Here is a 26,964-nt window from a genome sequence, read left to right on the forward strand (position 1 = left end):
ACAATCCGTGATGGTGTAGCGGTAACATCGGTCGCTCTCAAGCGATAACCTCAGGCTTAGCCTGAAGTCCATCTCGTGTCCCGACCAGCCCGGGGTTCGACTCCCCGTCACGGAATTTTTTTGCCTTTTTATCTTGATCAGCCCCTGCTGTCAATTAGAAATTTTTTACTTTCCCACATGTATGGAAAAGATTTGAAATATTCTCAGTGTACACCAGTAAATCTTATTCCAGTGAACATACTCATAACTCGGTAATGATAATACTCATGTTTCGCATCATTTAGAACTTCTCAGTCACTGAACATAGCACGACATATCAATGCTGGACGAAGAATGGAAAAAAGGAAGGAAACAAAGCATTAAAAAAGTAATCGCCGGCCCAGCCCTCCAAAATACCCAGTTATGCCCCGTTCCCGTATTATCCAAGAAAGAGCCTGCTATCCTTCGCCTAAACGCACTGATCATATAAAAAAGGCAACATCTCATGTCCAGGCAGCCGTAAAACGATCCGACCATAAAAGAAAGGGAAAAAAAAAAAAAGAACAGAAGGGAAAAGTTGAAGAAGAGATTGCAGTTCCCCACACGCAGTACCCCGGTGGCAGCTACACCTCAAAAAGCCCTCCTCTGCCTTCGGGCTTGTTGCTTCTCCGCCTTTTTCCTCGCAATCCACCCACGCGCAAGGGCCTGGGTGAGGGTTACCGACTTGACAAGCTGGTCAATTTTCTTTGCGAGGCAGGCTCGCCAGGCGCGCTGCAGGACGGTTGCAGCATTAATGACGCGATCTCTGGTCAGCACGACGGATTGGCAATCATGCGCGAGCTTCATGAGCGTGACTCGCTGATGAATGGTTCGGCGGACAAGCATGTGCCGGTATGCGCGCTGGATTGTAGACGTGGCGCGGACTTTAACAGCGGCTGGAACGAGCCGGGAGCAGAGGAAGGCAAGACTGGCGAGGACAAAGTCCCGATCGAAGACGCGGCCGGTGTGGATTGAGCTGCCGAAGAGAGATGCTGGGTGATGTTAGCAATTTAATTGAACATGTGAACATTATTGGAGAGAGATGGTGAATGAAATGGAGTTGGGATATAGTGGGGAATAAAAAGACAGGGGAAGGAAAAAAACTCAAAACTTACCAAAGTGATGGCTGCAGCCCAAGTTTCGGAGCTTGGAATCCAAGCCCTGGCTCTGAGTTGGGTTTGTGGGATCGTCTTCTGGAGAATGTTCGGAGTTGGAGATGATGTGTGGAAAGTAGACTTCGTATTCCTGGACAATCTTGGCAAAGACTTGGCCATTTGCAAATGACGTGGTAAGATTGGAGACTTTGAGGCCGTGAAGCCGGCCAATGCTGCGCGCCCATAATTTCAGCAAATAGGTATAGCGCTCTAGTCCGTCGAGGAACTCCAGCTCTTCGTAATCTTCGTCGATGCAGTCCTCGTCAGCCTGATCGGGGTGCATTTCCGCGAATTTGCGTTTGAAAGTTCGGATTTCTGGCAAAAGCATCTTTTCTTCGACGAGTGCGCTCAGGCCCCATTTGCCTACTAGAGCCCATAATAGGCCAAGGGTCTTTTCTCTGTATCCGTCCACAACATCTTCCGGCTTGATTGTCTTGAGTACGCCGTCCATGCCCTTGACTCCATGAAGAGCGGCCAGGGCAATCTGCACGTTGTACATTCTTTGTGCCTTTGCTTGGCAAGGCAGTTTGAGGAATTGCGACAGAACCCAAGGATTTCCGTCTCTCTCTTGCTGCATAAGATCCAGAATTTCACCGGTTGGCATCGTAATAGTCGTATTCGTCGCATTCTCCTGATGAAGATTCAATGAAGGTGGCGGGAAAAGTAGCAGCTCCACGAGATGAGTAAGGTAGACTCCGTCGCGTAGGTCAGTCGCTAGGTTGTTGATCTTGTATGTGCGTTCTTCGAGCGGATATTGGATATGATGGATGTGGTAGTTGAGATGACCCAGTGCTTTGGGCAAGTCTCCCAGCGACGGGAGTAGTATTTGGCTCAATGCAGTCAAAACTTCTTTTGTCGATTTGTATAGCGAATTGGGCAAGAATAGACAATCTGTGATATTTTCGGAGACCCTGGCCTTGTCGAGAAGCAAAATTAGCATCAGGCTTCGTAGAGTAGTTCGTCTGATACACCACTCTGGTGATCCGCTCAAGGAGTCTCGGTCATCGTTGGATCCATGAGTAGCGTCAGAATTGCGAACAAGGAAGATGTTGAGATATTCCTCCAAGATTCGTCTTTCAGGCTTTGAAATTTCTTTCCTTTCGCCGGTAGAGCTGCGTCGTGGTTCCCGAGCAGCTTTTGGGATGGCACGACCGATAATGACCTCGGCTGCCGCCCTTAATGCATATGGCTGGTACGTTCCCAACCACAGATCGAGAAACTTTCTGCGCAGGCCAATATCATCTTTGAGCCGAGCCACCTTGGCCAGCTGTTCTTTTGGTAAATTCAATGCACCGTACAATAACGAGGCCTGGAGCCGTTTGTGTAAAAGGACCATTTCGTTGGTCTGATAAATATCCAGACAACTTTTCCGGAGTTGAAGTGGGCAGGGGAGCAGTTTGTTCGCCTGCCCGGAAGATTCGAAAAGGCCATTGATCAGCTGGGTAATAGCTGCTTCTTGGTTACTCAGCCAATTATCCTCATACATGGATGCATTCATAATGTCATCTTGGAGTAACGGAAATTTCGCAATGCTATCTTGCGATAGCGACTGGACAACTGGCGTCCGGAGTTTCCGTGGTACCATTTCGGCCCTATTCTGAGCTCTGTCCATTGGCGATGCTCTATTTCCCCTGCATACCGACGGACTCGCTTTTGATACCTGGGCAGATTTGCTACCTGCGCACTCGCCAGCTTTGGATTTCTGTAGTTTGAGCCGGCCATGGTCCATGCCCGGACTGCTGCTGCTGCTGCTGTCTCGCTTCCTAACGCCATTCGATTGCAAACTGGTACACCTTGGTGTAGATGCTAAAGGAGAAGGGTGTTGTACTTTAAGACGCGGTCTTGGAGCTGTGTTTGCCTTGTCAAGCTCTACAGAAAAGAGGCTTTTTCCAGATACCTTGGTAGCCTTCTTGGCCTCAAGGTATCCTGGCGGTACATTTTCTTTTCCCGGGCCGCTTCCTGGGAGATCGGATACCATCCTAGCGGCCTGAATAGTCTTCTTTGTCGTTTGGAGCGGAATTCGTTTTGACGCTCCTGCCAAAACTTCTCTAGTCTGGATTCCCTTGGGCGCACCCTCAGAAATATTGCTCGGCAGCCTGGCGGAGATCCCGTGAAGCGTCTGCCCATTGCGCTTCGCAGCAGCATTTTCGCGCGCATGTGCATTTGTGCTATTGTGCGCGCCAGGGTGAATGGTTAGAACGGTCGTGTCATCGGATGGAACATATATTGTCCTCCTTCTGGGATCTTTTGTAAAAGTCGTGTCCTTGGCTATCTTGTCCACCTTCTCTAGTCTCATCGTATCGCCATTAAGATTGTTTTCTCTGTCTGCAAGGATAGCTGACACTCGTCTTCTTGCCGGCTTGGCTGCACTTGCATTCTGTTGTGACTTTGATGTTTGCGACCTAGGTTTTGGAGTGGACTTTTGGGCTGCATCTGCTTGGCAAGTTGCTGTCTGAACACCTGTATAACATTCTGATGACACATTCTCTGCCAGTGTTTGACTCTTATCGCCGTTATCCAGCCAGATATCTAGCTTTCTCTGCGTCCGCCGAACGTTGCTTATTTTCTTCGGAGCGTTTGTCCTCCTCGGGGCAGTGGATAGCAGAGATTTTTCATTCAGATCCGGTCCTGCAATCGATGAAATAGCCCCAACGTCAATATAAGGCTGTGCAGTTGAGGTTAAGCAATCATACGGTCCTGACCGCTTGACGGATGGCAAATAAGACATGATGAACTGATTTCGAGTAATCGGTTAGGAAACCCGGGCTTCTGTAAATCTTGGCTTGTTTCGGTATTGGTCGCTTAATACATCACCATCGCGATGAGAGAAGGTGTTGTGTCTTTGAGAGTTCGGAGAAAAAAGGTCAATAATCTGTCCCTCAGAATTAATATTTCAATATGAAGTCGCGTCAATCGCCTTTGACGTGTATCGTGGTGGACTAAACAATTGTTTGGCCTGGTTGGCCATGGCAACCATTTAGCGAAAGTTCAAGGGTCTTGTCCGTCTTTGACCCCGCCGACCCCTGGTTCTCCTCGTATGCTTAACCGAAGCCTCCTTCCCCTCGGTCCTAGAAATGACGTATAGAAGGATCTCATGTGTGAAAATGTTCGGAAAATGAAACTTTGTAAGCATTTCCAATGAGTGCCTGCAATTTTAAGCTACAACTTTGAAGCATTAATCATTTCGTGGGGGTAGAGATATCACGGGACTCAATATCGAATTCTGGCGCTCATCGCGGCTCAGGCACCTCCGGGTCCTACTATTTTGAGAACATCTTCTGCACACTCAGAGATTTACCTTATGTTTGACGATATTCTTGAGCCGAGTTGAACCTATATCATTTTATAAGTTTGGAAAAGCGTTTCTTGAACCGTAGATTTTGCCCAAGCAGGTATCTCGTGGACCGCTGGGACCGTTTGGCATTTGGATCTGGCATTGAGTTGAAGAATATTTCCCCACCAGTCTCTTCAATAATAGAAACGCATATCGTAGCTGACTCTGCAAATAAATGGCATGCGTCTGATATTTGAGACTCAATGGCGATTGAATTCGAGAGATACAAGTTTGAGGTGATTATGATTTTACAATTTCGTTGGACGCTTGTTCGTCGAGGAAATCAAAATTTCCGGATCACAGGTTGTGGCATTAAGAGTTACTAATGTCTCATCTAATCCATCGAGGGAGTAGAGGTGTGACCATGAGACTGATTTATCGAGATGGGGGCCGGCCATTATCTCAAAAATCAAAGTCGACAAGCTCAAAAGAGCAGTCACAGACCCGTAGACCGAAAGGGGTAATCATTATTTGATCCAGATAGTTGATCTTGAACGGTCTTGAAGACACAACACATGGAATAGGAATTCCCGTTCTCATTTACTCATTCACGGAACAGAGATTGCAGCTTTTTCGGTCCGAGAAGACGTAGTTTCGATTTGTCATATTTATTCATATTCTGACTGGAAGCTGAATATTCACTGAGCAGTGGCAACTCCTGGAAATCCATCGAAACATGAATCCATTTTCTGTCAGCCATCTCTCCCTCCTTCATGATTAATGAACGAAGAAAGCCCCCTGGGTAGCACATTCGGGCAAGGAGTCGAGCAAGCTTCTCTTCGAGGGGATTGAAACCTCTCTCCATGGGTAAGAAACTCCATGTCCGTCCATTCTAGAAGTTTTGTCACGTAGTTTTGATGCTTTCTGTGTGCCCTTTGCTTTCAATTCAATCTCACAAGATTGAACTGGGCGTAGAATCCCAAATAATCGTACCTTTTCAAGTTGAAATGTGAGGCACGAGTGACTCATCGAAAAAGAAACAAGGAGAATGTGGTAAGTCAGACGATTTTGTTTGAAGACTTTGTTTAACCTCTGGTTGGCTATCCAGGCCGAGGTTTAAACTTGCCAGCCCCCGCATTTGAATGCCCAAAAGGGGAAATCTGAAGTCCAAGTCAGCTTTATAAATTTCACTCTCATGCTCTCGACTCTCACCTCCTCCTCTCTTCTCCACCGCAGTCTACTCCGACCCTCACAACCTAGTCAAGCACAACATCCATCTGATTGACTTAACATAACCTCTCAAGAAAATGACCACCAGAAAGCCTATCACAAATGAAGCAGCCAAGGTTGCATATTTGTTCAAAGCAACTGCAATCGAGCTGTACAGTCATGAATGTAACATTGACTTTCTGAGAGAAGAAGTAAGCAACTTGTACCACTTCGGTCACAAAAGATAACAACTTACAAACTTCAGGCTCAAACCAGAGGTACCGACATTCTATTCCTGATTCAGCAGGTCTGTGACTCAAATCCAAGCCAAGGAATGAGTCTATACGAGCTGGCTCAGTACGAGAAACTTTATTATGGTATCTGTTCAAAGATACGTCGGACTGTTGGAGAGATTTTTGATCGTCTGAACAAAGGGTTGATCGAAATGGAGACTATTTTGCATCAGCGTGGAATAGGGTGCGACAGTGAACGCAGCCCGTTAAGAGTGAAAAATTTCCTTGATCTCCTTGAGACCCATTGGGGAATTCTCAATGACTCTGGCCTGGTTTCAATCCTACACGCTGCAGTCAAAGAAAAGAATATCCAGATTGCCATTGAGCAACGGCTTAAGACAACGCTCCTCTCCAGTCAAAATCCTGAAGATCACAAAACACAAGACAGAGACTTGCTGCGTTCACAGCTGGAGCAGCGACGTCATGAAATTCGACAGAAACTTAACAAGATGCCCGGGCTTCGAGACTTTTCGAATGTCCCAGCTTCGGATTTATTTGCAGATCTTCGCGTTGGTTATGATCAAGAGATCGAAAGAGAGAGGAAGATTCATGCAAGTGGGATTAAGGATCGTCAGATTGAACGTGCCAGGATTCACCATCAAAGAGCGCTTGACATACTTTGTGGAAAGGAGGTCAAGCGGTCGATCAGCCTCGCCAGCAGCGAAAGCAGAGATAATCTTGATGGGAATGACGAGCCGAAATGCCTTAATCTTAGTTGCACCTGCAAGCCAGATTGCTTGTGCGCTCCGCTCTGTGCCGACTATCCTGAAAACGATTGCGCATGTAAGACAATTCCACTCTTTGCTGAAATTCGCGAGCAAATCGCAGTCGAGAGCAGCTTGGGAGATATTGCAGGCCACCCGCACCTCCTCGGAGCAAGAAGCGAAAAGTCAGCCCAACTGCAAGTGGCAGCACTCGCCCTTCCAGAAGTGTCGGAGTTTGAAGCCGCAGTCAAGTTAGTCGAGGACAGTCTCGCAGAAATGGAGCTGACAGACTATGCGAGAGCCGTTCAATCTCGCAGCAAAATGGATGGATTGAACACAGTGTCTTCAGTTGCATCAAGAATACGCTTTGAGCCCTCGCAGACTGCCCGGAAGACCCACCAGTCGGAGAGGATGGATCGCTTTTGCCAGCGCCACAAATACAATCCATCCTTGTCGACAATCGAAAGCGAAAACGCCAGCTCGGCTGATCAACCCCGTCCCATGGTCCTCAGGGCTGAGCCAAAGAACAAACGCCAACCTCGAACTCTTCTCGAATCGCCAGATATAATTGAGAAGGAGAAAGATTCTAATATTCGCGTTCACTTCGGAGAGCTATTCCTGGAGTGTGGGAACAAGAATGCTACTCCAGGAGAAAATCGGAAGGCGATGTGAAGTTAATTATTCTTTCGCACTATCATCTGCTGGACCAGAAGTTGACGCTGTGCACGAAAAGTTAGTGAAATATACGGGGAATGGTTGCTGGGAGCACTTTACCTGCACGGGTTGCAGAAACCAGTCAGATTTACGGAAAACAAGGACTTTCCCATTCGCTCAATTTTGCTTTAACGGGAAGTTTATCTCCTATCACGAACGACGACATATTTAGCTGTTTATCGCCATATTCTGAGCTATTTGTTGCTTCTTAGTTGCATGTAACTTACCTCATCACAAAAAAAAAGGACGATTCCAAATTTATCACAATGCTCCCTTGAATCACCGCTTTTCATAGAAAATCCTTCCAGGCTGACTCTTAGAGCTCGTAATTCAACTGAGGTTTAGGCTGAGTGGCACAACGGCAAGTCAAATCTGACGCCTGACAAGAGCGAACAGTCTCTGACCTAGGAAAGTCCCTGCTAAACAACGGTGTAGGTTATTTCTTCGAACTTAACTTGTCAGGCAGCATTCCGATCTTTCATCTGCTCCATTACTTACGTATCAAACCTGCAGATAACAGCGAATAGCAAGGCTTTTGAATTTCATGGCGGACATCATCCAGTGGAGGCTCGGAGTTCGGCCCCTTCCTTCAGTCATAACATCCGCTGCTTCCCCGTCATTGCAGCCGCAAGCAACCTCCCACAATTCGTTCGGACTGTCAGAGAACCTGACGGGGCAGACACGACCTCGAAGCCGTTTATCCAGCTATTTTTCAGGTCATCGTTCGCCTTTATCACCGAATAAATGGACTGGGGCACCGGTCGAGTTGTTCATTCCCAAGCAGAAGGATACTGTTTATGAACCTGATCCGGAGCAAATGATACAGACTCTGCTTACTCAACTGCTAACAAACCCCTCAAAGGGAGTTCCAGCGGAATATAACAGTTCACTACTTCACGTGCTTGAAGCTTACCGGAAACTGAAACAGGAATGGCGTGACGTTCAGGAGAAGCTGAGAGAAGAGACTGAGAGTCATGAGATAGACACCAATGAATTCGAGAACGCAGTCTCAATGTGGACAGAAGAGAGACAGCTATTGCGAGACGAAATCAAAAGTTTGGAGATGGAGCTGGAGAGAGTACGGGACCGGCATTTGTCAAAATCAGGAGAGGAGAGTAACGCTGAGCACTCGGCCTTGCAAGGTAGAGCTGGGAGAATGAACAAGCTTCAGATCAATGCAGGGCTCAAACTTCAGACAGGTAATACTTAAAAGGCCTCCTGTTTGACCGGCGCTGCTAACTTCTGTCAGACGGGTTTCATCAACCGCCGCGTTCTCCTTCGCATCAAATGATTTTGTTAAGTCAGAGCTTAGCCAGCATACCAACAATGACTTCGCCCCAAGCAACTCCGCCTGAAGCAAGCGATAGGAATAAACTCTCCAGAGTGTCGACCATACTTCCAAACAGTAGTGAGAATTTCTCAGATTCTGAGATCATAATGTCTGCCTTGTCTGAAGGCTCTCTCGATCAACCGTTCAGCACTCAAGGCGACCTTCTCTCAGAGGAAGAGGAACAAACTTTTGTCACAAGAAATCTTGAAGCTGCGGACTATATGGCTCTGAACCCTTGGGCGGAATGGTTAGCCGCAAAGCGCGGGATTACCAAAGAAGCCGCACTCAAAATGATAGCGGACATGGCCTTTGCTCAGCCGCTAGCAAGGACTCCGGATGTGAACGATGCATTTCCAATCAATGTGGACTCAGCATCAAAGTTATTGTTCAGATCCGATTCGCTTTCGGCTGGGCATTTGGAATCCAAGACAGAGGCTGAGGCTGATAGAACCCCGCATTCTCGTGTGAAACGAGCGAGAGCAGATCGATTTTCCTTCATGCCAGGAGAAGATGTAATTTCCAATTCTGGTACGAAGGAAAAGGCACAGGCTGTCGCCCCTTGTGCCAAAGGCGGTTACGCAAAGTCATTTAACAAAGACAACGACCAGAGCGGAAAAGACAGTCCCATCTTGGGTACAGAGACCTCTTCGGCCCGCCGACAGACATTGAAGTCCCCTCAGAACTACTTAAGCGTGGCTTCAAACAGGGAAACGACAAACCTATTGCAAGATGAGGCCTTAGGTCGCCATAATTCAGAGTCCAGCAGAAGTGCCATCACTGCAATTCGTCATAATTCTGGCCGAAGCATCGTAACAAGACGTGATTCGAACCAGTCCCAAAAGCTTGAGAAACGGGAGGGCAATAGTTCCGCAACACTCGCAGCCAAGCGAGCTGTTGGCAGGTCCCGACGATCAACTGGAGCCTCTGACAGAAGGGAGATAGCCGTTTGGGGAGAAGGGACAGACGATTCCAGGAAAGGGTTTCGCACTGGTAATGAGGCTAGCAATTGAAGCATCTGGACGGGTGGGGAAAGCGTAGGAACTCGATGAGTTCATACCAGGCAGACTCAATGAAGCCAGATTCCGCGAATGCTTTAGCTGTCATACCTCACCATACTACTCTTGAACTTCAATTCTCGTCCCCAAACCACTAAGGCAATAGAAATATGAAGCAACTGTCAAACACAATGAAAACGTTCAAATGAAGTGATTAGAGTTGAAGCCACCGAACGATCGGTCAACGATTGGCGTTAGGTAAGGCAATTAAAATGAAACAGTTAGAGTTTAGCTTATCCGGCTCCCACTGATAAGGAGCCGTCGGTGGCCTCCGAACCCTCCTAAATTTATAATGATTTATACCTCCAAAGTTATGAATGACTTCGATCCTAGAGATAATACAGTATTCGCAGCCAGTGACGATGCCAATCTCTGTTACTGCGCCTTCGCAGCGCGTTCCTGTTTTACCATTGACGCAAGAGACCTTTGCGCCCTTTGGTACCGTCGTCGAAAACCCCAACCCCACCACTCTTCCTCCACGATCTTCCAACCAGACAGCAGCGAGTCTAGGGACTCAGCCTCCGCCTTCACCCATTCCCGTCGTTGTTGCTAACCAGGGCACTGCTCTAAAATACCTCGATGTTACGCTCCAAACCGATCTCTATGGCAAGGCGCCTAGCGGGAAGCCGTCACGAGCAATCATGACCATGTTCGTTTGCGCGCCGCGGAACCTCCGCCCCGATCCCAGTTCCCCCGAAGTCTCGACCGAAAAAGCCACTTCTATTGAAGGCCTTTTTGACGTCTCGATCCTCGAGCGCCACCCTTTTACCCAGCAAACATTTGTACCCATGGGTCTCAGCGCGGAGGACCCTGACACCCGTTATCTCGTCCTCGTTGCACCGACACTTCCTGTAGCTCAAGGCGATGCCAAGACGGCATCATACCCAACGCCGTGTCCACCACAGAAATCCGGATGGGGCTTGAAAAGCCTATTCTCGCGGTCTCCTGCTGAAGCAGAAAAGACCGGATCAGCCGGCAAAGGCCCCGGTCTACCGGACCTGGCCAACATCAAGGCGTTTGTGGCTACTGGAGCTCAAGCAGTCACCTACGCGGCGGGCACATGGCATGCGCCCATGGTTGTCCTGGGCAAGCGCAGTGTCGATTTTGTGGTCACTCAGTTCGCCAACAGCGTAGGCGATGAAGACTGTCAAGAGGTCGAGATTCAGCCTGAAACTCCCAATGGTGCACTTGCGGTCGTGGTTCCAAAGCATGAGATAACGCAGACTACTGCCCTGGCTAGGGCGAAGCTATGATTGAATGGCAATGCTCATTAGCTTTGATCTGCATGCCTGTCCAAGGGACTCCGTTCATATCTTTACATATTCCTCATTTGTTTATCGGAGGGTATGCCATTGACAAAAGGCCTCCTTACCGGTCCAACACATATATTCCATTTCTTTTTGGCTTTGTACATATATTCTCGTTTAGAGATAGAAAAGTTGATACTCCATACATATCATTTCGTACCCTTCCACTAATATTTCCAAACGCAGTCATCATTGCAGGCCCCGTGGGAGAACGCTGATGTAGCTCGTGAGAACAAATCCTCATTGAGCAATACTAGTTTTTTCACCAGCTAATAATTAATCCATTTTCCCGCAAATAAATGGTCTTTATTTATCAGACATCCCCCACTTCCCCCAAAAAAGGAAGAGTGTATACAACCCCGCCGACTCCTTTTCGGTCCTATTACTAGTTGAAATTCGCGTCACATCATACAGAGCATCCGCTGGAATACTCCGTAAACACAAATGTCTCAATGAAGCAATAACCACGGCCAAACCTTTAGTCCGCATGCAAGGGGGAGCAAAAGACTCGCAAGAATCATTCATCCCCCTGTCACTTGCACTTAGAGATATCCATGAGTAATATTGTGCAATAGTCTTGAAGGACGTCACCCCATGTTGATGAGGTATGACATGCTGCAAGCAATAATTGTATTAGTGGATCTCCATAAACTAGATATTTCCGTCCACATTTTGGGAATGACGTCCGTCAAGCGGTAATCATATTGATCTCAGGTGCCCTGCTCCCAAGAGAGCGACCTACCTAACTACCCAGTACCCAAGGTACCTTTACCTAAATTTTAATAGCTTTGTATGTAAGGTATGCAGACTTAACCTACCATAATGTTACCATGCAAACAGACTTTCTCTTGCGCCCTTTTGAAAGAACCCACAATTACGACATTTCCCAGTGTAGAATCTAATCATGGACATTGGTGCGGGGCTGTTGGCTGTCAAAGGGCGCGCGCGGGTGGGATTTGGTTGTTGTTGAGATCTCTATAGGTGCAACTCGTCGGCATCGGCGCCCGCATAATAGACAGTGCATTATACCTTTTCGTAAGAGGTACAATTCTCTCAAGCAGGTAATATAATACCTACCTGACCCACCTAGGAGGTAAGTTAACAAACACGGGATTATCAGGGCTATAATACGAGCTCCATAATCTATCAGATATGATTCCGATGAAACTACCAATTAGAAGCCCTTTCTCAAGTATGCCGATAGACAAACTTGGGGGCCTCGCTATGACATGTGTACTCGTACCTGAGAAATACGGTAATTAAAAAAGTAGTACAAAGTACCTCAGCTAACAATTATGGGGCTTCCTTGGAGGGAGGCCGGAAAACGGCCAGCGGGGAAAGGAACATACTTAACTTCCGTGGATTCCGTCTTCCGAGGCCGGGTCTGTTTCCCCGTTGGGAGAGACCTGATAGACATGTGGGGGGCCCCCCAACGGGCCACCCCGGGGGGTTGGGGGGTTTCCAACTCCACAGTTCGCTTCTGCAAGGATACAAAAGAGATGTAGCGTCATTACAAGGGTCGAAAGGAAGCATATGCACGTATAATTAACTGGCCAATTGGAGAAATTTTGTGAGAGAAATAAGGCCGAAGCAGAAATAACCCCTGCCTCTCAAATTGTTTATACTTACTTTTTCCCGCAGAGGTGTTTTTGCGTCCGAACTCAGGAACGACTATAGCCCAGCCCAACAACAGTGGGCCGGTTTGAACGACAGATCGCACTATACCCGCCAAATTTGTGTATTGGGTGTGCTATTTGATAGGTAGTGGAATGTTATGGCATACGGCAGACAAAAACAATGGGAGAGATATTTTGTGGATTATTTTGACAGTAATGCTGGATTATATCATTATCTCATCGTTATTCGACTGGATTATATACATTGAATTCCGGCTATTTGTATACAGCTGCCGGGACGTACTCTTACAAGGATGCAATATTATGCAAGGATTATCTTCAAGTCATTACTCAAGCTTTCCATAGATGCCTCGGCGCGAGGCGGTGGAGTTTCCGGCAGTAGTGCTGTTGCCAGTAACTGTGCCGTTGCTGTTGGCCTCGGCGGCCCAAGCGCTCTTCAGTCCCCACACGTTCACGCTAACCTTGACGCCAGGGTTAAGGTCACCAGCGGAGATGGCAAGCTGGTCGAGCGGGCCTTCGGGGAAGAAGGTAGCGATGGCACTGCGAATGCCCCCATCCAGGAAAACCTCAAAAATTGAACGGTCAATGACGCCCTGGAGCTGGAATTTACCGTTGGAAATGATATTGTTGGTGGAGAACTTGTCGGTGAAAAAGGGGTTGTCGAAGCCTCCAATCTTGCCCCGATCAAGCCAGAATGGAGTGTCTCCGCCGAAAAAGAATCCTCCTCTCAGAGACTCGCCGGTGGTGGAAGAGGTGAAAGTGAAGTTTAGAGTACCGGTGGTATTGATGGTAGGAATGCCAGTCACGTTGGCCTCAAAGTAGACAGCTCCAGAGGCAACGGTGGAGTAGTCTAACAGTAGTGTGCCGTTGCCCAATGAAGAGTTCTTGGCAATCTGGGTATCATACACGGTTGAGAGGTCGTAGGGTAGGCTGACAAGGTCATACCCGGTCCGGGTAATGTTGGCCAAAGTGTTGACACGGGGAAGAGACATGGCACTCCGCCAATTCTCCAGAGGTCCGGTAGGAACCACTTGAGAGTACTCCCAGTTGCTGGCCCATGCAATGAAAATGGGAGGTTGGCCGTCGGGGGTGCCATAGAAGAACTGGCCAGCATAATTGTCCTTTCCAAAGTCTGCAATTCTGGCGGCATTGTCGACAGCGGTGAAGTGCGTGCCGTTAAAGCTACCAGGGAAGTATTGGGTGATTGAGCCACCCTGGGGCGCGCCAGGGTTGATGGAGATCATAAGCACATACATGAGCTCGTTGGTTCCATTCATTGGAATGGTTACCATGTTCGGGCACTCGTACTGCAGTCCGAGAAGACCCTGGTTGGTGAAGTTGGAGGCATGGGTCCACTGCTTCAGATTGGAAGAAGTGAAAATTCCAATTGTGAATTCCTGGGCATAGGAAACAACCATGACCCACTTGCTGGTCGGGGCGTGCCAAATGACCTTGGGGTCGCGAAACTGAGTCGAGTTGATGCTGATGACCGGGTTGCCCGAGTACTTGGTAAACGTATATCCGCCATCGGTGGAATAGGCAATTTCTTGAGTCTCTTCTTGAGGAGTATTCAAGGTGTAAATGGCGACGACACCATTGGTCTGGTTAGGAAAGAAACCAGAGGTATTGTTGACGTCCACAACAGCCGAACCGGAGAAGATGCCTTCCTCTGGCGTGTCAGGGAAGATGGCAATCTGTTGGTTTTCCCAGTGGTAGAGATCCTTGGACGTAGCATGACCCCAATGCTGGTTTCCGGCAACAATGTCGGTGGGATTATCTATCAGAGGTGATGATGATTAGCATTGCAATTACCTTTTTGAGAATGGTCATTGAGGGTTGGGCCTACATTGATAGTATAAGTGGTAAGTACCCTCGGCATCTATGAACATGCCATTGGGGTCGTTCATAAAATGTTCTGGCGGCGAGAAATGTATCTGCGGCCTCAGAGCTCCTGTGTAGTTTCCTGCGATTGGGACTCCTGTGGGCACAGGAGCGGAACCCTGAGCCCGGACAACTGCAAAGGCAATTGCCCCGATTGCCAAAAGTGAAGCAATAGTCATACTGAAAAGATGGTCGAAGATGAGATTGGGGCCCTTGTTGACGGGCTTTTTCTCGTCTGCTTGAGGCATTGGGGGCAATTTATACTCTGCGCGCAGCGTAATTTTGCAATCCGAAAAGTAAAAAAAAACCTCACACTAGGATCATGCTTTACCCCGAGGGACGCCTCAATTCACGATAGCTGACAATTCCCCCGCGCGTTGGTGTCATGCGTGAAGCTGCACGAGGGTCAAGGAAGGCATAGACCTCCCAGGGCTTTTCCAGGAGACGACCCCAAAAGAGCTTCAGGTGGGTACCCAAAGTGGCAAGAAGAATCATGGTGGACAGTCGTCATGGTCGGCCCGAACAGTCCAGGGCGCGCCATCAACGTACACGAGAGAAAGCAAAGCGAGGCAGCCGTAGCGTCGACTCCATCGTTTCCAAAACACAAAAAGTCAGGACAGATTGTGGGGAAACCGCAGATGGGTTTTGACCTAATTCAGCTTTGGTCCACGGCGTTAGAGAGCTGTGCACCAATAAGCCTCGAGCCTCATGTGTGGGGAAGAATAAATTGACCGACGAAGGACCGGTGGACTACATACCAATCCAGCAAAGACGCTCTGATGAGACTCGCTCAATCTGAGCACTTCTTGGTACAGTATAGACCCAATTGATGGGCGGGGTATTGGCCTTCTAGTGCACTCATCTCCAGACTTTTCTCATCTGGAGACGCTGACATCTAGACTCTTTTAGTGATGTTATTTCGGACGGAACTCTCACGAAGAGCTTTGGGGACCTTTCTTGGTGCGCTATTACATTTCAGACTACGGGGCCGAACTTTCTTTCCCCAGTTCCGTCCAGTGAGCCGAGCGAGAGAAGAACAAGGCTCGCTTGGTCCGCCTTCCTTGGATGCAGAAAACAACCGGCAGCCTCAATCTCTCACGGAGGTAAGGAGAGTACTACACAGCAATTTATTGCCCTAGCAAGGAGGTAAGTTTACCCGATGGAGAGTCACCTAACTTATATGGCAGAGGGAGTCCTTGCCCGTTTCCCCGACCTTCTTGTCGAGATCCGGACGTCGCGCCAAGAGATTATTGATGGCTGAAGGTACTCCGTACTCATGGCGTCATGTATCAAGCCACCAGACAGGGCGCGACAAGGAGAATCTCGTGTGCGACAAACAAATAACCGTCTCATAGGGTGATTCCAATGTCCCACGTGGGATAAGTCTTTCCTGATTGTTGCTAGGCGAAAGTTGACCGCAGTCACTTAGCATCTCTTTCAGGAGTGGAAACGGTTTACAGAGGATAGATAGCCTTTTGCGGATCCTTACAGGTATTACTTGCATAAACTCATTCCGCATTATTTCCGGAGCTACGTACCTACGTAGGTAGTAAATCGTTGCAACAGCTTTTGCCCTGGAATACGAAGACGGACAGTATGCAAAATACAATGACTGAGTATAATTCAGTACTCACATCGTCGTGATCCGATCGGGTAGAATAATCGACAATCCCTATTATTAGGATCGCCGCATTCGTATTAGTCACGTGATCTCGCTGCTTGCACGTGAGTCTGGCACCTCTTACTTCGTATCGTGTGGGCTGTTTTCGCAACTCACCCAGTCATGCACGTGAAGTGCAGGTAAAGCATGGGAATTGGTTTAGATGTGAACAGATGAGTTGGATGGATTTGGTCAGATTCATGCTCGCTTAGAAGTGTTAAGCTTCTACGGCATGCTGCTTTGGTTGTAGTTCGCACCGTGTACAAGTGTTTTCGTCTTCAGGAGACTGTACTAGCCACTCACTTGCGCCCGTAATTGGGTGTGGGGGGAGTCGGTAATCGACTTATCGGGATAAGTCTGCGTCGTCACCACACAACAACGCGCGGACGGCTTCCGGGGTTTGTATGGGAATTACAGCGGTTGTAAAGGGCCCGCTGCCCTCTGAGATCCTCATGGATCTTTCACAGCTCATCAATGTTCAACCTACTCTGCCTTGACGGTTCCAAATCACCGACCTGCCTCGGACAATTGAGGAGACTATGACACTGGCCAAACGTCGTTTTCCGTTGCTGGCTCTTGCGAGCTTCATCACCTTTTTCAGTCTCTATCTCCTTGGCCGGTCGGGACCATGGCGGAGTGCGCCTCAGACCTTTGGTCTCGGCGAAATGATCCCTGATACCCCAATCAGTACCAATCAGTCCGCGGGCTTGGCTGAGCCAGAGAGTCAGCTGCAGGCCAGCGAATCTCAACCACAAGTGCCTGCGCCCACACAGACCGTCTATGACGCTACCGAGCGCAATCTCACCACGAGACTCGTCATAGCCCGTACGCAGGAGGAGAATGTTGACTGGATATCCGAGCAGCTGCCGGATGTCCAGACGGCAATTTATGTTGCCGACGATCCTAATGCGCCGCTTCACCCTCCTCAAAACAAAGGTCACGAGGTGATGGTTTACTTGAGTTATATCATCGACCACTACGACTCGCTTCCGGATGTATCCTTATTTATGCATGCCCATCGTTGGGCTTGGCATAATGATGATCTTCTCGAGAATGATGCCGCGCAGATGGTGAAGAGACTTAATGCCCGCCGAGTTCTACGGGAGGGATACGTGAACCTTCGCTGCCACTGGTATCCTGGGTGTCCGGAATGGATGCATCCTGGCGCTGTGGAGGAAGACGCTGAGAAAAGGGAGCAGCTTGTCATTGCGCAATCATGGGCTGAGCTCTTTCCTTCGGAGCCTGTACCAAGCGTGCTCGCACAACCTTGTTGTGCACAGTTTGCCTTATCCAGAGACCGTATTCACCAACTTCCCCTGAGCAAATACATCTTCTACCGAGATTGGGTTCTTCAAACGCCCCTAAGCGACAGTATCTCTGGAAGGATATTTGAGTACGTCTGGCAATATTTATTTACCGGTCAAAACATTGTCTGTCCCGATCAGCGTACTTGCTATTGCGATGGCTTTGGTGTCTGCTTCGGCGGCAATGACCAGTTTGAGGATTGGTTCAGGCTGCGATATGATCTTCGAGTTACCGAAAACGAGCTGTTCAACTGGGAAGCTAAGGCAAAGGCGATTGAAGATGCTCGTGCAGAAGGCAGATTAGACGAAGCTTCTCAGCTCGAAGTCCCTGAGCTGGGACGGGATGAGCAGCTCCGGCAACAAATATCAGCCCTAAAGGACGAGCTTGAATCCAGAAGACTTCAAGCCATCGCGCGAGGTGATGATCCTCGACTTCGCGCAGAAGAACTCGGCAGGCCATGGAAGGAAGGTGACGGTTTCTGAACTTTCTCGCACTGAATTGTTTTTGTTCACATTAATAGGCTATTTTCTTTTTTCTTTTACCCTCTCTCTCTCTCTGGGAACTGACGGAATTACTGGTTTTATGGTGTTGGCTACCGGCTGGGCTGATCATTGTTTTTCTTGCTATTTGATTTTTTTTTTTTCTAAAAGATTCCCACATGCATTCGCACACAGTTCAATCATCTCTTTTACTGGGGCTTTCTTATATCTTTTTAACGGGTGTTCTGTACATAAATGGTTGCTACGGACTGATGGACATTAGTCTTGATTCAATCGGTGACCACGTCACTGGAATAGGTAAAAGCGATTTTGGAAATTGAACTTGATAAAGATTCTTAGTGTCACTTTATGTATTCGTCTCTGGTTGATTGGTGAAGCCGCAGGCATTCACGATATTTTTCTGCGTAGCCCGTACACACATGGTTTCAATCGATATAGTTTCCTCCAACAAGGCTTAGTGATATCGGTTACATTATTTCCTAAGGGGACCACATCGTTCCCCAGGATTTCCCCTAGTAATGCTTGCAAGCTTTTTTTTCCGGTCTTCCCCTGAGAGTGATTGATGGTCTGTGCGGGTACCATTCGACCCCGGATAAACTGTTCCCAAGCGTTACCCCATTTGTATCTTGTCTCCCGTTCGCTCAAAGCCGCAGGAATCAAACATGTCAAACAGCTGACAGTCCTATGCATCCCCAATACTTCTGATGGCTTCCGAAGTTACCTTGGCGAAAGATGAGGACGCTACATTACGACGGCATTTCCGTCGGGGTATGCTGACTGATCAAGCTGCGCGACTCATTCAACAAGCTGTCTCGGACTTGATCGGCCACCCTGGATGGAACGAAGACAGAGTTAAGGTATTCTGCTTGTTTACCCTCGAAATATGCCCCAAGAGCTCACGCGCAGCGTTTACTAGGATTGGATCGAAAAAGAGAAGAGTGCCATTAGTGGAAGGAATCGGCTCGATGAAGTTTCTATTCTCGCAGACGCGTTGAATTGGGCCGTCAGGTAAGGCAGGAAGTGTACGTTCTCGAAAAAAGCTAAATGAGTTACAGAAATCCCAACCCTGATCCTCTTGACCCGAAAGGCTTTTATTCGTGGCCTGAATCGTCTCACGATCCGAAGTTCAGCGATCAGCTGCAATTTCAGATAAATGGAACCTTTCCTCATGCTCTTCCGACCACAACGTCCCCCTACTACTCGCCGCTCAATGTTCACGATAAAGATGGAGCGCCAACCAGTGGTGGACCTCCCTACGGAGATATCGGCATTTATGGCGACATGACCAGATCTCCAGATCCAAATTCGCCACTATACAGCTCGACTGCTAAATACCAAGATCCGCATCATCTTGATCCGAGTGCTCAGATATTACTCGATAATTTGGCGTCCTTCGGCCGAACTAGTGTCCAAGCTGGGCATCCCGTCCATGATGTTGGGGCGCTTGAGCATGGGGCAATTGGAAGCAATCATTTTGCTGGACTCCTAGAGGCAGTTACTACTGCTGCCGGTCAGGAAGCTTCTCAGAACCGTTCAGGGCAAACGCTCGATGCTCCCAGTGGACAATCACCAGGAAGACAGCCCTTACATCAGCCAGCGGCAAATGAATACCGGACCCTCAAGGAGGATTCTTTTTCAAAGTCAAAAAAAAGAAAGCGATCTTCTGCTGCGGACCAAAACGCTATACATAGTGATGCAGAAGGAGAGCAAGAGCGTTTAGACGCATTCGAACCTCCCCCGTTTCTAACAACTCGCAGAGGACGACGCTCTAGTAAATTCGGAGGACCATCGGAAAATTCCCGATTTGAGCAGGATGCTGGGGAGACAAATACCGAATCTGAAGATTACTCAACTCTCGAATTCCGAGAGTTACCCCCGCAACTTGTGATATCCGATGCCCGTGCTGCCGGCGTGCATTCTGCTGCAGCTTTGTTCCGAAGACCATCTGCTTCCAGCAAGAAATACACACGCCCTCCGATGTCGAAGTTGTTCACCTCTTTGGAACTGTCGCCCGAGAATTTCTTACAGCTTCAAGCAGCTGCTAAGCTCTACATGCTCGATCCTGATCATCCTGAGAGGCAGAACTGTGTTGGTAACAGAGGCAAAGGTGATACTGACATGGTCAAATTGCGTCTCTATAATTGCGTTAAGGATTTTCTCGAGGCCGAAGGTCATGGGGAACGGTACTTCGGAGAGCAGGCCACGAATGAAAGTGGAGTTCCCAGAAGATTAATATGGCCTGCACAAAAAAATAAGATCATCGGTCTGGTGACGCCATTATTACGGCGGATGGTCACAAATGAGCGGCAAAGACAGTATGCCGTAGAGACTAGGAAAGGCGATTCAGAGGCAAAGAAGAGAAAAGCCGACGAGATGCAATCCGTTTCCACCAGCACTGAACAGTCAGAAGCGCCACGTGACCGGTTGACCCATGAAGCATCCGTTGCTCCTAGTTTAGATTGTTTCGGAGAGTATCCGGATCATAATAAAGACCCTGCAATTGCTCAGCAGATTTCAAATTTGGGACTCCTTTCGGGGCTCACGAACGCATCTTGGACTCATTTGGTTTCTGAGGTTGATGCTGACATTCGCAATCACGAAAGCCGTACATCCTCCGGAGGCGTCGAATGCGACGGCGCCTGTCTTGAGAGCAGCATCTGGGAAAGATATTTGCTACAGCCAGACCATCCTTTAATTAGTGGTTGGAGAAGAGATGTCAGGCTTGGCAAAGATGACCGAGTGAATCTGTAAGCCGATTCATCACCCCAAGCTCTGTATTCAGTGCTTTATTTGCTAAAATTTGACAGTGCTCACTTGATCCTACAAGACCTATGCAATGCTATCAAGCTTTCAATAATGTTAGAGAAAGAAGAAGTTGATATCCGTTGTCATTCCAAAAGGCAAAAGACTTCCTCCGCGACTTTCACTACCAGCGCTCATTTACAGTATCATGGCCAAGTGCTTCATCGTCTGGAGCACCCTGAGACCATTGATCAGACCCTCGAGCGCTTAATTTCCGGCTCATGCTCGGAATTATTGGAACGTAGCAATTCTTTCACGTCTACTCAACTAAATATTTATTTTCTACATGGTGGCCGAAAGGTTCGACCGCAGCTTGAACTGTCTTCTGGTCAATATTATGCTTGGAAGTCACTTAGCAAAGTTATCGAGGATGAGGTTGCCGCGTTAAAAGATGGGCAAGACGTTGATCATCAGGTACACGCGCATTTACCACAGGGGCTCCTTCCCATTCGCGGGCAGGCGGAATTAGTCCTTGCCATCATGGACTCCATTCATACGTCATGGATGGATAGTCAGCTCAAGATCATCGTGGAAATCCGATGAGAAGTTAAAGCGGAAAAGTGTTTTTAATTCCTCCTACTGGTGCATCCTTCCCTGAACAATTTAAGCGAGAGTTCTCAATCCAATGAGTATTTTCGGGCTTTGCAGCCCTGTTTATTCTATGCCTCGATCCAAGTATTTGCGAAATAGAGATGAAATCGTGAGAGCGGGACAGGACGGGAAAGAAACAGGCAACAGAGCACCGAACAAACAGCAACCGCCTTTTGTGAATGAGTGTCCTGCCTAGAGCCTGTTGTATACATGTTCTGAAACCTGTACTACGGGTACCAGCATCTTTTGATCGGCTTCTCAGTGTCTGTCGCCTGCGCCACCTCCTTCAATACCCTGCAACTGGTACACCCTCTTTCCTGATGCCCTCTTGTCCTGCAATCGCTTTCATCCCCGCATGCTTCACCACAGCTCACAGCTCCCATATTTAAGGCCAAAAGCTTACAAAAGCATCCTGTCTCCGCTGGTCCGCATCCTGGAAGCATCGGACATGGGACTGACAAGCTACTCAAATCCAAGCGAGCGGGACCCTCTTTGCCAAAATAACATTCCACGCACTGCCTAGTGCATTTGTTATCGTGCCAACGCGAATATGGATCTTTCAAATGATTGTGACGATGATGACTACTGTGTCTTGTGCGAACATGTCCTTCATTTCGATATCGAAGATTTCCATGAGATGATATTGCCTCTGTGGTTCCGGTCAGGTTATAACAGCGTAATTGGATCTTGGCGCTGTGTGTAAACTGTATGGAGAACAGTAAAACCACTATTAATGTCATAGGCTGCTCATGTAGGTCCCGAGATTAGTCTGTTTCTGAACGCCAAAAAGCCCAGATCTGTTCCTGGCTTACCTGAATTAAAACCATAGGGACCATCTTGGTTTATTGATCTGTTCTTGATACAATAATTATATGATGGGTTTGTTGCCCATTACACGTTTCCCTTATAGCTCGTTCAATCTCCAATTCCTTGTGCTTCAAGTCAACAGTCGTCTGAAGATGAGAGCTACGCTACCGTAGGAGCTGAGATACCCACGGGTTTCCCATGGTGACTGGTCAAATTGGAAGGTGGCATATCGGTCCAAAACGAAATATCCCCACCAAACCTGAGCCGCACCTTCCTCATTCTTGTTATCGTCCACATTATGCGTTGGATGTTCAATCGTGGAAGTTAGGAAATTGCCAAAACAGCAGCTAAGCCTTATTTAAGAACCGGATCTCTTTCGTCATTTCAACTCGACTTGCACTTATTTTTGTGTTAACTATAATAGCGGACGTTAGGCGGTCAATTCCTAGCATGTCGCTAAAGATCCTTGACTGGGGCAAACACAGTGGCAATCAATGTTTAGGGATCGGAGGCCTGCCAAAGCGACGACTGGGGCAACCTAAGCACGGACCCGCGGCGGCAATGGAAGGGACGAGCCGCTTCCCGGTGCCGCTGCTAAAAACCAGAGGCAAATCATGACTTTCGAGCAGACTATATTTTTGATCGTGCCTCACAGTATCATCAGCCCCACCGCGCGCTTCATCATTCGGCGGGTTTCATAGCAAAGGGTAACAATATATGCCAAATTATCCACACCCTTTCGATCTATACACAATATACTTGTTGATGCGGCCGTCCTCTCTCATCGGACAGGCACATTTCGCGCCTCTTCATTGGTTTCCCGCGATAGCAGCAATTCAATATGGCAATTAGCGAAGGAGAGTTGTCCATGTTTTGCTCATTAATTTCTTGACTGGTCAGTTCTAGATCACTTTTAGTCCGGCTAAAATAAGTCAGCGAAGGAAGCTTATTACTTGATCCTTATGCTCACAATCAGTTTAATTTTAGTTGGCAGAAACAAACGTCGTCTGCTAGAATGTAACTCAGCAGAGTTTCATGCAGTCACTTTGAGCAGTCCATTTGCAATTGTGCCTGCGGCCGCCAATAGCGGATTTTCAGCCAAGATTGCAGCTCCGAATCTCAGATAAACCTCCGCAGTTTAGGATTGCTTCGCAGAACACATTTCGAAGCTCCAAATTATAACCTGGGGGATACAAGCAGAGTTCTCTGCGTAAAATCTCGTGCAAAACGTGCAAAACGCGTTTTGTGTTAGTATGTCACAATTAAACGTTTCCGATGCAGTGATGCAGTCCTAATTGATATGGATGGCTGCGTACACGTCATTATGAATTAGGCATTCGCAGCAACGTCTCTCTTACGTTTGTCTCTTCGTCCGGGACTGTGCAGGAGAGCATCGGACATGTTCAAGGATATAGAACGATTCTCCTAGGATTCGAAAGCGATCAGCATATCTCAATACGCAGCTGAAATTTTCTTAAAATCAGGATATTTGTGACTTTATGCCAGCTTCGTCGGAACTCGCGTGACTGACTGCAGCGTTTTATTTTGAAAGACCGCATTCAAAGGCAACTAGTCAGCGAGGAACTCTTGTTGGAAATGGCATGACAGCGCATCAATTAGTCAAAAAGTGTGCCGAGATATTTTGCGGGAAACCACAGGCTGTGGTATACTATGCAGATGAAACGGGAAGCGATTCGTCTCGCTGGCCTATGCTTCGTGGGGGTCTGGGTGCTGCAGCTCGCTTGGTTAAAAAAGCAAACTCGAACATGGGCCCAGGGGGGGGGAAAGGTAATCAGTACCGCTACCTCCCGTTCATCAACATCTTCAAAGTCACTCTGACCCCTGGCCGTCTAAAACGTCTCGGATAATGACGCCCATCGGAGCTGAAAAGCCTGAATATGAACCGTGGATCAAGCATCGCTCCGATCGAGGCTCAACATATCATATTCTGTACGGAAATCCCTTATAACTGGGCAGAGGTGATACTTTGAAACTCGGAAAGCCTCATGTGAGATCCGAGTAGTTGGATCGACCGGTTCACTGCTCGCCAAGCTGGTCAATCAGTTACAGGGCATCAGAGCATGAGCAGCGAGGTTGCTGAGGCTTTCGACTTGAAGAGAAGAGAGGTTGAAAACGCGTAACAATGAGTGGGTATTGGGCAACAAGTGAATCGCGGAGGAGAGGCATCCTTGCCTCAAATCAGCTTATGAATCATTTTGAGTGTGAAAGTCCCGGATCTCGTTTGAGTTCATCATGGGATGGTTTACTGGTCACTGTTTGGCTTTGACAGTCTGCTAAGCCTATATATTCCCATGTCACATTCGCCCTACCTTTACTTTTTTGCATCTATTGTGATGAAACAAAGCTGGTTGGACGCTGTATCGGCGACTGTGCGTGGTCAACACATGCTGAGCGAAATATTCGTTGTCAGTGTATGGGATCTCATATTGGATCATATATTGTTCTGAACCGTTTCACTAACCTCGTCCTATTTGTTTTTCCCAAGTTCTGTTATAGAAGCTAGTGGACTTATTGCTTATGATATCGGCTCCTCTTTCTTCAATTTTCTCATTTTCCTCTGACCGCTTTCTTCACCGAGTTCGTTGAAGATCAGATGCCAATTCTGTTCAGCGCATCTGCTGCGCTGCGGGCTCCCTTAACCTTCAAATGCTGCATTGCCGAGGGCTTGTCAACAAATATTTCCGCACAGTTATTCTACCGTTAGAACCGACTCGATTCGGCGGTGAGAGCATCGTTGAAACGCTCATCATCCTACCTTGTTTCCTCACGGAACGCCTGTATTTTAATCTGAACTCATTTTCATCCCATCCGCTTGCAAATCCAAATCAAACTGGATTGAAACAAGATATCAACACAAAGTGTGAGTTCTTGCCATCGAACGGAAGTTTCGAGAAATCTGCTAAACTATGCTCAAGGTGCAATTCACGGAACAAGCTTTGCGATCCGCAATCTATATTCAGAGGCAACCTCAGCGTCTTAGACCAGAATTTTGGAAAGCATCCCCAATGTCTGGGCAGCTTGTCAATTCTAGCAAGCCGGCTCAAAGGCCTGTACTGGTGTCCACACAACTTCTGTCTTATTCCCCCAGTTCCTCATCTACCGATGACTGTCTACCTGATTGGCTCTATCCCAGCGGAAATAGGATGCTTCCAGAAGGCATGGAACCTCCAACGGATTCGAAGTGTTATCAAGCGTGGCATATGGGTTAGTTGTCCTCTCTCAGCCAAATATACAAAAACGGCCTGACACAATGAATCAGGTCGAGTAACCTTCGGACGGAGCCCTACTTTCCCGCAAACTACACCAAGCCCTATAACGTGTGGCGACTACCCGACATTTAGCGTCCTCAATGCAAGTTTGACAAGTTCTTGCGCAAGAGTCTTCGATAGCACTCTGTACCCAACCATGATGGGTCGAGGTTCTGGATTGATCGCTGAATGCAAATTGCTCCCGACACAGAGTCTCTACGCCCAACCAGTGACATCAGTCACTGATTGTAGGGAAATATATACTACACAAAGTGAACAGCCCAAAATTCACGAAACTTTGGAACGAAATTACTTCCATGAGCCCTCATACGCCTTTTCCAGCTGTTCAGACATGATACATTTCGACTATCTTGACACTCAAGGGCGCACTGTGGAAAACCCTTTTCAAGAGCCACGACCAAGTATTTCAAGACTTCCGCAGAGCGCTAGCCCACGGTCAGATGAGCAAGATACGAGCTCTTGGTGCGATTCGAATATTCTCGATCATGCCCTTCCACAAGATGAGTTCTCCGAACGGTATGCGAGTAACTTCCATCTGGACTCTATGAATCCAACTCAAGCAATAAAAAGCCATGAGGATCATGTGCGGAGTGGTAGTCAATTCAATTTTTATCCGGAATCAAAAGCAGCAACTCCAGCCAGTAGAGGCACATCACCTTGCGGCTTCTTGGCTCTCGACTCACCTTTGATCAAACCTTTAGACTCTCCAAGGTCAGCATTGAGGGGTATAACCTGTACGCCAGACACTGGGCAGTCAAAATCAACCTTGTTATCGTCCGCAGCAAAGGACGAATTTCTAATTAGTTGCAAGCTTGCAGGGATGTCGTACAAAGACATCAAACGAAAAGGGCATTATGCAGAGGCTGAGTCCACATTAAGAGGTCGGTTCCGCACATTAACAAAGCCTAAATTGGAACGCGTGCGAAAACCCATTTGGAAGGACCATGACGTGAGTATTCATTTCAGATGCCTTGTAGGGAATTTCTAAGCTCTAGCAGGTCCGACTCCTTTTGGAGGCTGTTCAAGAGTATCAGAACGCCAAAGAGGGAAACTATTCTCGAACCACTCAGATCCGAAGAAATGCCGAAATAAGGGCGATAAAAATCCCATGGAAGAAAGTAGGTCAATATATTTTGAATCATGGTGGTTCATATCATTTTGGGAACGCCACCTGCCGGAAAAAATGGGACGAAATCATGGGAGGTGACAACAGCACTGTAGAAAGAAGAAAAAGTCGCGGGGGAAGATCAAGTTCCAGGCACCCGCGCTATTCTGCTTGATAGAGATTGATAGATTACTTTCTTTATATATCCGCGAACATGACAGCATTTGCGCGAGAAAAACTGCGATATTGTTTAGCAATGTTCGAATATGGTGGTCGCTGATACGGCTTTAACATATTTGGGATTTTTCTGTTTTTGTTTTTCTTTTTT

At 47.8% G+C, this 26,964-nt stretch overlaps 9 protein-coding genes and 1 non-coding gene across 10 annotated transcripts; 7 read left to right on the forward strand and 3 right to left on the reverse strand.

The window, feature by feature from the left end:
• The first annotated feature begins 4 nt into the window (after positions 1–4).
• Positions 5–115, forward strand: L228DRAFT_t25. Its single transcript has one exon. It is a non-coding gene; the product is annotated as a tRNA-Glu (tRNA).
• An 89-nt stretch (positions 116–204) lies between these two features.
• Positions 205–3,904, reverse strand: L228DRAFT_280255 (hypothetical protein). Its single transcript, XM_018335769.1, has 2 exons — positions 1,134–3,904; positions 205–1,010 (listed from the first exon to the last, which is right to left on the reverse strand). The coding sequence occupies exons 1-2, from the start codon at positions 3,898–3,900 to the stop codon at positions 610–612; spliced, it is 3,168 nt and encodes a 1,055-aa protein (XP_018190530.1). The 5' UTR covers positions 3,901–3,904; the 3' UTR covers positions 205–609.
• A 1,849-nt stretch (positions 3,905–5,753) lies between these two features.
• Positions 5,754–7,469, forward strand: L228DRAFT_258465 (hypothetical protein; the record flags this gene model as incomplete). Its single annotated transcript, XM_018334087.1, has 2 exons — positions 5,754–5,867; positions 5,921–7,469. The coding sequence occupies 2 exons, from the start codon at positions 5,754–5,756 to the stop codon at positions 7,322–7,324; spliced, it is 1,518 nt and encodes a 505-aa protein (XP_018190531.1). The 3' UTR covers positions 7,325–7,469.
• Positions 7,470–9,089: 1,620 nt separating this feature from the next.
• Positions 9,090–9,899, forward strand: L228DRAFT_243736 (hypothetical protein). The gene has a single exon (XM_018331757.1). It carries the CDS (start codon positions 9,194–9,196, stop codon positions 9,704–9,706), a length of 513 nt encoding a protein of 170 aa, XP_018190532.1. The 5' UTR covers positions 9,090–9,193; the 3' UTR covers positions 9,707–9,899.
• A 153-nt stretch (positions 9,900–10,052) lies between these two features.
• Positions 10,053–11,134, forward strand: L228DRAFT_243737 (ureidoglycolate hydrolase). The gene has a single exon (XM_018331758.1). It carries the CDS (start codon positions 10,114–10,116, stop codon positions 11,002–11,004), a length of 891 nt encoding a protein of 296 aa, XP_018190533.1. The 5' UTR covers positions 10,053–10,113; the 3' UTR covers positions 11,005–11,134.
• Positions 11,135–13,021: 1,887 nt separating this feature from the next.
• Positions 13,022–14,755, reverse strand: L228DRAFT_208014 (glycoside hydrolase family 32 protein; the record flags this gene model as incomplete). Its single annotated transcript, XM_018329743.1, has 2 exons — positions 13,022–14,472; positions 14,542–14,755. The coding sequence occupies 2 exons, from the start codon at positions 14,753–14,755 to the stop codon at positions 13,022–13,024; spliced, it is 1,665 nt and encodes a 554-aa protein (XP_018190534.1).
• Positions 14,756–16,517: 1,762 nt separating this feature from the next.
• L228DRAFT_59373 (hypothetical protein) lies at positions 16,518–18,384 on the forward strand. Its single transcript, XM_018336745.1, has one exon. The coding sequence runs from the start codon at positions 16,776–16,778 to the stop codon at positions 18,021–18,023; it is 1,248 nt and encodes a 415-aa protein (XP_018190535.1). The 5' UTR covers positions 16,518–16,775; the 3' UTR covers positions 18,024–18,384.
• Positions 18,385–18,745: 361 nt separating this feature from the next.
• On the forward strand, positions 18,746–21,386 carry L228DRAFT_265476 (hypothetical protein; the record flags this gene model as incomplete). The annotated part of the gene is made up of 4 exons (XM_018334703.1): positions 18,746–18,898; positions 18,958–19,049; positions 19,097–20,788; positions 20,849–21,386. 4 exons carry the CDS (start codon positions 18,746–18,748, stop codon positions 21,384–21,386), a joined length of 2,475 nt encoding a protein of 824 aa, XP_018190536.1.
• A 29-nt stretch (positions 21,387–21,415) lies between these two features.
• Positions 21,416–22,344, reverse strand: L228DRAFT_243740 (hypothetical protein). The gene is made up of 2 exons (XM_018331759.1): positions 22,247–22,344; positions 21,416–22,177 (listed from the first exon to the last, which is right to left on the reverse strand). The coding sequence occupies exons 1-2, from the start codon at positions 22,268–22,270 to the stop codon at positions 21,662–21,664; spliced, it is 540 nt and encodes a 179-aa protein (XP_018190537.1). The 5' UTR covers positions 22,271–22,344; the 3' UTR covers positions 21,416–21,661.
• Positions 22,345–25,390: 3,046 nt separating this feature from the next.
• Positions 25,391–26,869, forward strand: L228DRAFT_243742 (hypothetical protein). Its single transcript, XM_018331760.1, has 2 exons — positions 25,391–25,466; positions 25,522–26,869. The coding sequence occupies exons 1-2, from the start codon at positions 25,406–25,408 to the stop codon at positions 26,517–26,519; spliced, it is 1,059 nt and encodes a 352-aa protein (XP_018190538.1). The 5' UTR covers positions 25,391–25,405; the 3' UTR covers positions 26,520–26,869.
• The last annotated feature ends 95 nt before the right edge of the window (positions 26,870–26,964 follow it).

This window comes from Xylona heveae (assembly GCF_001619985.1).
Source record: "Xylona heveae TC161 unplaced genomic scaffold L228scaffold_2, whole genome shotgun sequence".
Lineage (NCBI taxonomy): Eukaryota > Fungi > Ascomycota > Xylonomycetes > Xylonales > Xylonaceae > Xylona > Xylona heveae.

Coding starts and splice junctions, on each gene's coding strand:
- L228DRAFT_243742 (XM_018331760.1), top strand. CDS start 25,406: ATGCTTCCAGAAGGCATGGAACCTCCAACGGATTCGAAGTGTTATCAA. Junction 25,467..25,521: donor TTATCAAGCGTGGCATATGG/GTTAGTTGTCCT, acceptor ACAATGAATCAG/GTCGAGTAACCTTCGGACGG.
- L228DRAFT_59373 (XM_018336745.1), top strand. CDS start 16,776: ATGACACTGGCCAAACGTCGTTTTCCGTTGCTGGCTCTTGCGAGCTTC.
- L228DRAFT_280255 (XM_018335769.1), bottom strand. CDS start 3,900: ATGTCTTATTTGCCATCCGTCAAGCGGTCAGGACCGTATGATTGCTTA. Junction 1,011..1,133: donor GGGCTGCAGCCATCACTTTG/GTAAGTTTTGAG, acceptor AACATCACCCAG/CATCTCTCTTCGGCAGCTCA.
- L228DRAFT_243740 (XM_018331759.1), bottom strand. CDS start 22,270: ATGGTCCCTATGGTTTTAATTCAG. Junction 22,178..22,246: donor TCCCTATGGTTTTAATTCAG/GTAAGCCAGGAA, acceptor CTACATGAGCAG/CCTATGACATTAATAGTGGT.
- L228DRAFT_243736 (XM_018331757.1), top strand. CDS start 9,194: ATGCCAGGAGAAGATGTAATTTCCAATTCTGGTACGAAGGAAAAGGCA.
- L228DRAFT_243737 (XM_018331758.1), top strand. CDS start 10,114: ATGCCAATCTCTGTTACTGCGCCTTCGCAGCGCGTTCCTGTTTTACCA.